This window comes from Polypterus senegalus, chromosome 14, assembly GCF_016835505.1.
Source record: "Polypterus senegalus isolate Bchr_013 chromosome 14, ASM1683550v1, whole genome shotgun sequence".
NCBI classification, from domain to species: Eukaryota; Metazoa; Chordata; class Cladistia; order Polypteriformes; family Polypteridae; genus Polypterus; species Polypterus senegalus.
In genome coordinates, this window is record NC_053167.1 from 62,754,080 (window position 1) to 62,768,059 (window position 13,980).

The following is a 13,980-nucleotide window of genomic DNA, read 5'->3' on the forward strand; positions in this document are numbered from 1 at the left end:
ACGGTTGACAATAATTATCCACTTCCATCAGTTTTTTTCTTTTCCAAATCAAATAACCGGTTCCACTATTTTCAACAAACTTGATTTAAGGAATGCTTATAACCTTATACAATTTCACCAGAGTGATGCACAAACAAATGTATCTAAATGCAGAACATTAATCTACATTCTGTTGTAACTTAGCATTAGCTTTTGTTTATTTTTTTCCCAGTTATATTTTCAAAGTAACATAATGTCATTTTCTTTTTTATACGTTTTGTTTTTATACTACAGCAGAATACCTTCACAACGTCCTAGTTTTTTGTTTTTCTGTGTGTGTTTAATGGGGGATTGTTATTTGTCATAATATTTCTTGAGCTTCTGTAAAAAGCTAAATTTTTCCCTTGGAACAAATTTCTGCAGTATCATCTGTCTGTCTATCTCTCAATCTTGTCAAAAGCATTCAAGGCTAACAGACATAAAATGTAGGAGAAGTTTCAAAAATAAGGAAAATCAAGCATTTTAGTCTTTAGCTGCATATTATTGATTTCCTTTCTTCTTATATTAGCCTTATTACATTTCAGTTTAACAATCATTATATCAATTATAGTGCTTCCCTTCTGCAGTAGGTTGGCACCCTGCCCAGGATTGGTTCCTGCCTTGTGCCCTGTGTTGGCTGGGATTGGCTCCAGCAGACCCCCGTGACTCTGTGTTCGGATTCAGCGGGTTGGAAAATGGATGGATGGATGGATGCTTCCCTTGGAAAAATACCACTGTTTTGGTCACATGACAGTTTCCATTGTATCTTGGTGTTTACAATTACAATTTTTGTGGATTATTTCATTCATGTATTTAATCATTTGATTAATGGTTATGATAATTTTTAATATTTTGCATAGTGCTAATGTGAATAATTAAAAAACAGAAAATTAAGTTAACAAGTAATAAATAATCCTTATGTATAATACGGTACCGTGGCTGTCCATTTGTCTGTCTTGTCTCTTCATATCTTAAATCATTCTTGAATCAGATTGAAGACTTAAGTGCCAGCTTAAGTGAAAAATTAAAGAAAACTTACTAAGTAATTGCAACACAAACACTGACTTAATCAGTTTTAACAGGAAAAGATGCCAATGAAAGAACTGAAGAAGCAGACCGCTAGGGTGCAGAAAAGAAGAGCTGCTCAGGAAGCAGCAAGCGCATCAGCCTGTGAGCAAATGAATGCTAAACGTAAGCTAAACGAAAGAGGATGAAGACTATAAGTCAAGTGTATTCACTGCACGTTATCTTGCAGTCCGCCGTTACTGGTAATTAATAATTTGTTAATAAATACAAAGAAATTTTTTACCTAAAAAAAAGTTTGTATGAATAAATATAGATGAATTAAAGAGTTTAAATGTGACCCTTAAAGAAATATTATATATAGAACCTGAACTCATTCCTACTTTGAGGTGCACTGACACTCTTCTGTTTTATGGGAAATGGTAACTTACAACTTCAAAATATCACACAGAAAAAGTATTTTGTTGCTGATGTTTACCCAGCTTAGAAATCAAATCAGAAGTTTGTGAAGTTTATACTTTAATTTGATTTAGAATGAAGCACTATAAAATTGCAGCTGCAATGTTCTATAAAACTGACTAACAGACCTAATGCAGCTGCATATTCAAAAGACATTTCATTATTTGCAGATGTTCAGGCTTACAAACCTGTTTTACTTTTTGAACTGTTATTTTAAAGCACGGGTGTTGAACTCCAGTCCTGGAGGGCCGCAGTGGCTGCAGGTTTTCATTCTGACCATCTTCCTCATTAGTGACCAGTTTTGGCTGCTAATTAACTTCTTTTGCCTTAGTTTTAATTTACTTGACTCTGGCCCCTTAGTTGTCTCTTTTTTCCTCAATTGGCAGCCAAACAATAATGAGACACAAAACGACCCACCACATGACCAGCTCACCTGTGCCAATCACACAGTATCTAAAAATAAAGATGAAAGTCTCGGTAAGGTTGATCTCTCAGGTCACCAAAACATTGGGGCGGTGTTCTTAGATAAAACAGAAGAAGCAACAGTTTTGGAAATGTCTGCAGCGGCAGAATGAGAGCAGCAAGAAGCCATGGAATTAAATAATGGGCTCAATTAACAGCAAGAATCAGCTTCTCCTTAAGAGATTGGTTGGAGTTTGAAATCCCAGTTTAGCTGGTCATCTTTTGGCTTGTTTCACATCTCATTTTTATATGGCTGACATGTCATGAGAAAGAAATTAATTCAGAGGACTGAATCCTCCAAAACAGGGCTATTAAAATTACGGAGTGAATTAGCAGTGAAAACTGCTCGCTGATTGGGAAAAGGGTTAGAATGAAAACATGCGGCCCTCCAGGCCTGGGGTTCGACACCCCTGTTTTAAGGAAACCAAAACTTGGTGCCTGTGTAGTGTGGACACAGTGGATGTGTCTGCTAACAGAGCCGCATTTTGAAAAGCTGACTCAAAGTAAGTTAACCTCTCAGTTTAATAACGTACTGTAGTTAGAAGTCACAGAGTGTTTTTTCTTTCTGGTTCTGAACACGCGTCTTGTTTATTGTAATCACAGGAGCAATGAAATAAAGCAGGTGTTCTGAAACTTTTTAATCCGAGTGTCCAAATAAGAAATGTGGTACCATACTGGGACCAAAGAAGAGGATCACTATCATAATGAAAGTGATGCCACACATAAACAAATAACAATGGCCATACTATAAAAAATAGTGAATGTTTTTCTTCATAGTTCTCACATGAATATTAGCAAGTGAAAAAAGTCTGAATTAGCATAAGCATTGCATCAGATATTTGAACTATTAAAATGTCTAAATATTCTCGAATGTAATAGAATAAAACTAAAATAATACCATATTTGTAATCATTGACCTTGAAATAGACTAGAATGGTACCTCATATGTTTAAGTTTGAAATTTGTCATTATTAACCTTCTGGAAGTGGCTCTTGGAGAGCTAGGTCCACCAGTAACAATTCAGATATCAAAAATATTAGCAACCTAAGCAACCTGAAAACAGTATAAAATAGTACTCCACATGCCTATATTACTGATTCCCCCTTTTTGAAGTTTTGCAAAAATGAGCAATTTTGACCCCTCATATCTCATTAGTAAGTGAATCGCTGGGATCAGTTCATGTGGCATGCATAATTTCAGGTTTTTCTGATTACTCTTCATAATAAGGGTGTTATTTACTGCACAAAACATGATACAAAAAGGACTAAAAATTAGGGTTTTTTGGAAGCCCAAAAAAGCTTGATGTCTTGTGAAACTAGACATCAAGTTGAATTGAACAGTATATCATATGTGTGGGGCTTCTTGTATCTCTAAGTCAGTAGGCGCTGGACAAAAAGAGACTGTGAAGTAATTTCAAAGCGTTCATAAGTAATTCTTATGAAACTGAAGTGCAATTTAAAGTAATGATTATCATTCAAAACAGGGAATAGATTCCTGATGTATATCACCGACAGTGTAAATGGTTTGTGTTAACCTTTATCAAAGTTGAGAAAAATTAATTCTTTATAATAAGCATTGCTTGACTGCAGTGGGCTGGCGCCCTGCCCGGGGTTTGTTTCCTGCCTTGCGCCCTGTGTTGGCTGGGATTGGCTCCAGCAGACCCCCCCATGACTCTGTAGTTAGCATATAGCGAGTTAGATAATGGATGGATGGAAGCATTGCTTGAGATTATGATGATTTTTGAAAGGACTGTATGAATGATCACTAAATTTAGTCCACTAACTCATGGCAACAAATAAAATAATCAAATGGTAAAAAAATAATTACTTGAAATAGTTTATGTATTTTACCTTAAATAATTTTTTTACAACATTTTTCAAAATGAGTTCACAAATACTTCAATGTGCTGATTTTCTTTTAGCAAGTCAGTAAACTGTCTGAAATGTTGAGTGACATAGCTAAATTATTACTAACACATTCATTATTTGTATTTTATACGGATGATTTCTTAAATCTTGATAAATAATTCCGTGAGCAGTCTAGTTAGAAATTTTTAACACTACCAACTGATGTTGTGCTGAATTGTACTTGGCTCTGCTCTACAGGCAGTCTCCTTTTGATATTTTCTGTTGTTTTTACAGTTCCCAATGATCCAACAAATACACCCTTCTATTAAAAGTAGACTGAGATTTCTTGAACCTCTTTAAAATACTGTTACATAAAGCAATTCTTCCTCACCTGTGCCTGTGCCTATCAACACTATCAACTTAATGCAGAACTTTTTTGTACATCTTTTACAGTTTTACGCTTTAACAGTTAACATGAGATGAAGCACAGACAAGCTGTCCATGGGCTCTGAAACTGCATTTAGCATACTGTACAACCCTGCCACCACAGTAGTTATTGGTCTGCATGGGCTAACGTTGGCTACAGGGTTCATTTAGTGAAGATTTATGAACACTATTTGTTCTGTGTTTTTCAAAGAAATATTTGTGCCGGTAGACTGGTGGATCCAGTCATTTTTAACTGCTTTACCATTTTACCATTTAGGCTAACCACAATCCGACAGGTCGACAAGTGTCCAGAACTGGTATTGAACGCTGGCGTTTCTGTCTGCCGCTGCTTGCTGGTGCTCTGTTTGTGTACTTTTTCTGGTTGTTTTTTTGCTCTTTTTTTGCCTTTTGCATCGGATCTTCCTTCGCCTTTGCATTGGATTAGAAATTGATAACACACATTTGTGTCCCTTACCTCTTTTGGCCTTAACACAAGCCCTCGTAGAACTGTTCTTTGCTGACTGCAACCTGTGTGGGTAAGTGGAAACTTTCTCACTGATTCATTGCTCAAGTAACTAGCATTGATGAATAGGTGGTAGAAACTGCCCCCTGTCAATTGCTGAGTACTTGTGAAAATCCCAGTGGTGACGGTCTACTGGCTAACATGTTGTTTTAATTGGGCTGAGTAGGTATACAAGGGGTACATTGCTTTGCTTCCTATCTGGAATTTGCTTGGGTGATTTCTGGAAGTCTACAATAATAAACGTCAATTGGTTGTCATGGATTACTATGTCAACTTTTCTATCTAATGCAGTCACATCTACAAAACTAAAATACTCACCAGATGAACTGTATTGACTTTGAACAAATTATGAATTGCCTGCTGATCTCCTGCTGCACCGCGGCTTTCTATGACAACCAAAGTACATTCACCGGGGCTCTCGTCGTTGTGTTTATCTCAGCATGAGTAGCAGCGGGTCTATTCCTTTACTTTGGTCTGAAGGACACACTTGTCCACGTATTTTTGATCATCTCTAAATCCTGTTCTTCGGGGAGGGGAGGCGATCTTGCAATAATTTACCACAAAGACCTAAAATTATCACCAATACCTTTTTCAGCGTATCCATCCTTTGAACTGTTAGCTGGTAAACTCTGTGGACCATCACCTATTATGATTGCTGTTTTATTTAGACCTCCTAAACTATCAAGTGTTATTATTGCAGAGCTTTTTACTATTTTAACAACTTTGTGTGCAGTGTCTAATGTCATCCTCATGGGTGATTTTTACATATACTTTGACACACCAACTGATGCCCTGACAAATGATTTTAATGAAATCCTTGACTGTTTTAATTTAATTCAATATGTCAACTTTTCAACTCATAACAAGGATCATATTTTAGACTTCGTCTTGTCCTCCAGTGGTTTTCTTCCTACCTCACTGATGGGATACAGTTTGTTCAAGTAAAGGGCTTTAAATCTGAGAATGTAGTCGTTACTCAGAGTTCTGTAGGGTTCTGTTTTGGGGCCGCTTCTTTTTCTCATTTATATCTTCCCAATAGTTAATATCTTTCGTCAACATGGTATTAAATTTCATTGTTACGCTGATGACACACAGCTACATCTATCCACTAAATATACTTCTCTTTTCCCTCCAAATACTGTACTCTTATGGCATGTCTCCAACATATAAAGTCCTGGATATCTCTCAATTGTCTCCAACTAATCAGCAATAAAAGTGAGGTGCTCCTCATTGGTTCTAAATCCACACTTACTAAGATTAACCATTCTTCTGTTTTAATTAACAATATTAACACATACATCTTTTCCCAGGTTAAGAGCCTGGTTGTCATTCTAGACAGTAATCTCTCTTTTTCTTCCCATATAAGTAATGTTTCTCAGACTACCTTCTTCCATCTCTGAAACATTTCTAGACTTCGTCCTGTTCTTACGCAACACATTACTGAAGAATTGGTTAATGCCCTAGTCACCTCACGTATTGTATTGTTTTTCTGTATGGCATCCCACAAAAATGTATCCGTCGGTTACAACTTATTCAAAATTCTGCTGCTAGGATAATAACTTGTTCTAAATCCACTGAACACATTACACCTATTCTCTCTCAACTTCACTGGCTCCCTGTTAACTACCGAGTACAATACAAAATACTGCTCTGAACATTTAAAGTTCTCCAAAACCTCACTGATCTCCTACAGACTTACACTCCCTCTCGCTCACTCAGATCCTCCTCTGCAGCTCTACTTTCTATACCACACATCAAACTCTGTTCTATGGCAGCTCGAGCATTTCTCTCATAGTGCTCCTTAACTCTGGAATTCTCTTCCCTCTCATATCTGTCAGCTCGATTCAATAATACATTTTAAAACTGCCCTCAAAACTTATCTTTTCAAACTGGCATACCAACTGTAAATTTAACACTGTAAAGCCTATTATCCTTGTATGTTTGATACTACCTCTTGTACCTTATTGCTTTTTGATTTATTGTTCTCTTTGTTTTTATTTTATTAATGTTGTTTAATTTCATTATAAGGTGGCCTTGAATGTTAAGAAAGACACCGATTAAAGAAAATGTATTATTATTATTATTATTTTCCCTGAGATAGTTCACTCATTCTCTTTGCAAGTACAATGTCATCCCTGAGTTTTTGTGTCTTAAGTTAATTGTAGTTAGTGCCTGTTTGAAAGCATTTGTGACAGTGGAACTGACTGAATATAGGTTGGCAGAACAGAAAGTGTTACTACGCAGTCGTGTGGCAATGAATAATAAACATATACTTAACCCAATTTGGGTCAGGACCCATAGTTTGAGAAACAAAGAAAATAAAGTTGTATCAGGATTCTGTTTATAAAAACACTCACTATATGTCTTGAGTTGCATGTAAAATAAGCCACCCACATCTTAAAGTGATACAGTCCTAGTTTCTGAACAACCTCCATGAAACCTCATGATATGGCAAAGTTTTGGTTCTGATGCTGTTTGAACGCGGAGCTATGATGTAATTTAGATGCCCACAACATGTCAGTATAAATTAAATAAGTTAGGAAATGTGCAGATGGCAAAACATTCAGAAGAATTTGATGGCTGAGGCTGAGCACTGTTCTAGATCCTTTTTAATGAATTTCATGGAGTCAGGGACTTAACAATATCTCACCAGGATTGGACAAAAGGCTCCAAACAGGCCAGGGTAGGACTGTAGTCCATCACAAAGACCACTCTCACTCACATATGCATAAACACCTACACATTCACACCCCATATTAACCCACAGTGACAATTTACAATTACCAATTTCCATAACCTATAAACAAACTGTAATTAATTCCTTTTTTGCTTGAGCATGTCTGGTCATAGTAATTTTCATGAAATGGGACTTGCAAAGCTAGCTATTCAATTATGACATATATTAGGAAATAACAAAAGTGAAAGTCTAACTTTATTATAGTGACTAACCATTATGGATATCACGTGACTGTGGAACTCTGATGGCAAATTATAGGGTGGCCAGAAATTCAAAGTCCTAAACCAAGACACTTGTGTAGCATGTGTGCCCACCCATAAAGCATATCCACATTTGTTCAATTCCTGCTTTATCTCGTCATCAACACTAAGGGTTCAGGGCAAGGGAATAAAAACTTTCACAAATGAACATATGGTTCCACGCAGTGCTAGAAGTGGAAACAAATAAATGACACTGCTGTCTGTTTTTGCCTCCTTCGTGTTATCTTCACATTGCTGTTTAAATTTAACACAAGTTCTTGATCATGCTTTCCATGTCAGAGTTTTAGAGGGGTCCCTCTTGGAGTTTCATACACGCTGTTCTAAGTATATACTGTGGTGAGGATGTTATGGCGAAGCAATGTTTTATTAGATGGGATGTCTTTTAAACCGAGGACATTTTGGTATTCTTCAGTTATTTACACATAGCCTAAAATTGGGACTGTTTCACCTGGACGTCTGGCCACCCTACTAAATTAGAGTGACAGTAAAATAGTGAATCATTTTAATTAACAAATAATGGAGCTGTGAGCTTGGTTTTGTGTAAGTTAAATAGTAGTGACTAAGTGTTTATTTGTTCTGTGCTCATGCTGCAGGGTACATCAGTCCTATCTGAATAACCCTTTGTTTTCTTTCTTGCATTTTATATTTTTATGGTTATTAAAATCATTTAACTTACGAGTTATGAATTAAAGCATGGGGAGGAGGGAGATGTATGAGGAGGTTTCCGCATGCTCTGAGCTTGACTTGCCGATAGGGTGTTGCTGGCCCACACTTGTAATCAGCCAGCGACATCAACTTCCTACCCTACCCACGCCATTCACTGGTGTTTCATTAACTTGTATTGGGAATCTGTTTCCTATCATTAGTGACTATTGGAGGTGAAAAAGATGAAAATCTACAAAATACACAAGTTAGTACAACCACTTTCAAGGCAAAACTGAAACAGTAAATAATTTGTAGTTTAAGCTGCACAGATTAGTTCTCTGTTTTAAGATTGACCAGTTTGCAAACTTAACCATGCTTTTCAATGAAAGATTTTGAAAATTTTAAACCGTGTACAGCGCAACAGCTGTTTAAGATATCTCAATGAAAATTGAACTGTCTCAACAAATTTCCTTGAATATTAAGTGTGTCACATTTCAACAAAATTGGTCCACAGGGGCCGAGTTGTTTCATTCAGACAGACAGACTGACATGCCTGTCCTAACAGGTGCTTTGTGCATTATATGTTAACACACCTAAAAATGTTGACAGACCATGCTGAAAGTATACTTAACTTCTATAACACTGTGGCAGCATCAGTGGAAAATTTTACAGTGGTGGCCCACTGCTAAATTGTCTATTTCTGGGCCACCTCTGCATTAATTTGTCATGGGAAATTGTGTTCTTAACTGAGGCATTTTTTCTCAATCTTAAAAATATCGTGCCAGTTCTTGAAGTTTAAAAATGGGTCTACAGGGCATTGATGCAAATGTGAAAAATACCTTTAAAATTACTGGATATATCCACTTGGATGAGACAAACGTTTTTATTTAAGAAAATATGATCTCCTCATTTCTGAGATGTTTATGACTAGATATTAAATTATACAATGAAAAATAAAAATGAATATAGGCATACAAATTCTAAAATCGCTCTTCAATAGCTTATCCTACTGCTGCTTACAGCTAACAAGGCTGCAAAAATAACACCATTAATGCACCTTAATATTTAGCTAGCAAAGCACTTCACCATAGATAAAGTAAAACTGCACCAAGGCTGATTCGTGAAATTACTAGGTTAAAACCACATATATATAATAACAGATGTTAAATCATTTAATTTGCTAGTTATTTTGTGTTATATAAAACATATGCATTAAAAATGTATATTTAAAAATCTTTTTTTAAGAAATTGTGTTGGATGAAGGAAAACGTTTCTGTATAGGAGTGCCTGCCCACATGGGCCATGCCCTAACTGCTTGAATACTTCTCAGAAGAAATGGCAATTGCAGAGCATATGAAACAAGTTAAAGCAAACCACACCCTGGGAGGTGAAACATTGACATGGGGCAGAGTTCATGTCAGCTCTTGACATGAGTAGTAATAATATGCACGAAGAATAAGGTAAATTAAGTAAAAGTGAGAACTTGAAATTATTATTGGAAATTTTGAATATACAGCTTATACCAGTAAGAGATTTTCAGTTTTGTTTTTTTAAATAAATGTAAGCTATTAAATTAGTGATGTACATTGGTACTGTGCTGCTTGCTTCTAATTTATGATGCCTCAAACCATAAAACACAATAGGTTATTTTTACAGATACATTTAATGTTCTGTTATTCATATAGTTTTACTTTTTATTGCACCATATTGTTAAATTCTTAAATTTCACATCACTAAGATATCAGTTGTCAGGCCTAAATATCTTGCCAATGACACTAGAAATGTATTCTACTGATTAGCATTAGCAGATTTTTATTATCCTTATTTTTTGTTTACAGGGTGACCATTTTATTTTATAAGCCCAAATCATCAGTGGCTGAGCTGTCAAGATGTGTTGCAAATTACAGATTGGTTTATGTGCTTCCAGTAATAAAAATCTTTTGGCTATTGCAGTCTAGCAGTTCTCCCTTTGACAGCATTCACAGTTTAGTATTTCAGTTTTGGCAACAATGTTTATGACTTTTGAAATTATCTTCAGTTTTCTAAGCATATTCTCATTAATGGCTTGCCACTTTCCACCTCACTAGCAAAACAAAAATAAAAACTTGAATGTGAATCAAAGCTATTCAAAAATGTATGAAAACAAATTTAGGTATGCAAAACTTTTTTTTCTAAATCTTGTTACTCACTTTAATGCCAGGGTGAGGGTGTCACAATTCGTCACCCAGTATTACACTGCAAAGTTATTGTGAAGAGTAATTGATGCATCCATATTTTCTTGAGGGGAATATTAAAAAAGCTGAAAAACTATCTTAGGTTACATATAATGCATGCAATATGCTTGATTATATTTGATGTGTTTGTATTTTATGTAATGTATAACATTTAACAAATCCAGACACATTATCTCAGAATTGGATTTCATTCCAACTCCACTCCAGCTCGTTTCCTGTTGAACTGATTGCATTTCCAATTCCAGTTCATTTCAGAAAGTGCATTGTTAATGGAGTATAGCCTTTAGTAAGACTTTTTTTATTAGATTGAAGAAGTCTAGTCAGTCTTCTTAGCCTCTCTCTTTCACAAGGTATTTTCACCTATACAACTATAGCTCACTAGGTATTTTTACTTATCTCACCATTCCCTATAAAATCTAGAGACTGTAGTGTGTAAAAATCTCTGTAAGGTATCTGGTGCAAACAGTCTTACCATAGTCAAAATGGCTTCGATCAGATCCCCAACATATTCTAATGTTTGTTTGGACAAAAACTGTATCTCGTGCCTATTAATGAGAGGGTGTGCCTAATAAACTGGCAAAGGAGCTTATCTATTATGCTTTTGTACTATTAATGTAGAAATACGTGAAACTTCAGGGATAATTTAATAGTGAGTTTCCTTTGGGAAGGCTAATTCAATGTAATTTTCTTTTTAAATGTTTTTGAAAAAATCCATTCCTAAAAGAATCGTCAATGTACAGTAGTATTTAATGTATGCCTCACTGTTTTCCCTATGTAGGTAAGTTGGCATTGTCTGTCATAAGAGTCACTGTAGAATCTGGTATAATTGTTTCTATTTTATTGCCTTGACAATTATTAACATGACAAATTTTGCTCTCACTTATTTAAACAAAGTACAAACACAAAATTAACTGAAAATGTGTATTCTAGAAAAAGAAATCTGTTTAACACTAGATTTGAATGAGGTTGTTGTTGTTTGTCCTGTGAAAAGCTCAATTTTCCTCTTGGGGCAAACAAAGTACTGTCTATTCATCTTTTGTTTATTTCTTTTAGGAAATTGATGGAAAGTCTTTGCTGCTAATGACAAGAAACGATGTCTTGACTGGACTTTCACTAAAGCTTGGCCCAGCCCTAAAAATATATGAGTATCATGTAAAGCCTCTTCAAACACAGCATTTGAAAAACAATACTTCATAGCAGTGCAACTGGAATGCAAGAATGCATAAAGCATTTAGTCTGCATCTCTTGTGAAGAAATACAAGCAAATGCCAATAAGAAAAAGACAATCAGAGAAGGTGGAAATAGCAACCCATTGACTCCTCATCTGCAGAGAAGCCATTCTGTTTACTGGACTGTTTTACACATTCTTTTTAACTTGAAGCAGTGGAGTGTTTGTCTTTCTTTAGTTGCCTCATTACCAAACCTTGAAGGCACTATATTAATTGCTGAATATTATGTCTACATTCAAGTAATACAAAGTATGTGTAAAAACTGTACATAGGCAATCCTTCTTATGTCTAAAGATGAAACAATATGAATGTGAAGTGTAAGAGAAATTGATTATTTCTGTTTACCTTTTACGTTTTTCAGAGTAAAGTGGGAAACAGGAATGTATTTTTTTGTCCAAAATGCTGTAAGATTTGCTTAATACCTGAAAACCCAATGTACATTTAACTCTGTTGGGTTGCTTTTAAAAATAGTGATCCTATTTTTGTGAATGGCAAGAAGTAATCTTGCAGCAGATAGCGTAGCAAGTCTTTGAAAGATGATGTTCTGTAATGATTTTAACGTTCAGACTAGAACAGATCAGTCTTGCTGCTGTGTATTTAGGGTATTTTTCCAGTGATTTGTTATAAAAATACTGTTTATATAAAAAAAAAAAGTTTTTCAAAATGTAAAAATCTATATTAATCATGGAGGTTTAGAACAAGAACAAAGAAAAACTGTTTTATACAATGATTTTCCAAAATAGTAGTTATTAGATAGGCTATTTAAATTTAAAGCTGGACGTTTTTGACTAGCATATTTATTTTCTGCTTTAAAGCCTGCAATATTGTGTCCCTTATGCAGTATTTGTGTTATATTTTGTAAATAGGGATCGATTCTAATTTAAAAGCGGTGTCAGTGCATTGTGATATTGATCAACAGTCATAAGTATTTATTTTTCACATTTTATTAACAACCATGGTGCTTTTGCTGTTTAACTAAAGGATTATTGTGATTCTGAATGATTATGTTTAGTTTACATTTTAGTTTATTTACTGTATACCTGGATTGTACTGAAAAGCCCAGGAATTAGGAAAAGAAAGGAGATAAATATGCAGGTAATTAATTACATGGTGCTTTTTCTGACACAGTTCAGGCATCTGTCAATAACTCCCTTCCAAGGGCTTTAAACGTTAACATTACTTAGTTTCTGCTTTAGTTATCGAAGATTCATTACTGTAAAGTGCTCTAAGTTTTTCTTCACAATTTGCACTAATATAGGTGACTTGTACATAACCATTGTCTTTCGTTTCCTTTAGAAACTATTGTAACAATTCATTTTGGTAAGATTTGATACAAAGGGAGGCTAAGACATTAACTGCCACAATGAAAGACTTTCAAAATATTGTGCACTGCATATTGAAAACATGAAAAACCACAGAAGAATTTAATCTTGATAATCTTGATATATTAATGGCATACAATTGACAGGGTCAAGAACGCAGGACATTTTTGTGGTTGTAGACAGGAATATCAGACTAGTTTAAGCTTTAAGGTTTTAGTTCTTTTACATTTTATTTCACTCAAGTGTATTGATAACCAACCATAGATCATGAGATAAAGACAACATGAAGCACACAGAATGACAGGCTTCATACAGAGCTGGTTCACCAGTCTGTCAATTTATTAAGGGGTGTGTGTGTGTGTGTGTGTGTGTGTATGTTGGTACAACTAAACATTTCTAATTCTAAATACTGTTTTGTTTGCCAGATTTGTATTTTGTGCTGATGGAGTTTTGTTCCAATGCAAATTGTGCATATCATTTCCATATGACTTATACACTAGAGTTTTTTTTTTATTTTTGTTTGCCTGTCAGTTATTTATCACACAGGTAGCTGTGAATAGTTCCATTTTGCTAGAGAACTAATCAACAGCACTGCTGCACAAAACACTCCACCTATGTTTTTAACACTTTTAGGAACCAAAGACACGCATTTTTAGACAATTAAACCTAATTGGTTTTATTATAAGTTTGAAATGCCATGTAGCTGCTGCTCTGAGCTTTGAAATAAAGTAGTACAGCGACTGTTGGAATTTGGATTTGTTGATTATTTATTTATAATTACAAGGAAAATAATAA

General features: G+C 35.1%; 1 protein-coding gene across 2 annotated transcripts in view; it reads left to right on the forward strand.

Moving 5' to 3' along the window:
- The window catches only part of samd13 (sterile alpha motif domain containing 13), a 74,389-nt gene extending 60,455 nt beyond the window's left edge, over nucleotides 1-13,934 (forward strand). For both annotated transcript variants that reach the window (XM_039736146.1, XM_039736148.1), the window contains one exon: nucleotides 11,688-13,934. In XM_039736146.1, coding sequence (XP_039592080.1) covers nucleotides 11,688-11,831 — 144 coding nt within the window. In that variant the 3' untranslated portion in view covers nucleotides 11,832-13,934. The remainder of the gene's footprint in view (nucleotides 1-11,687) is intronic.
- The last annotated feature ends 46 nt before the right edge of the window (nucleotides 13,935-13,980 follow it).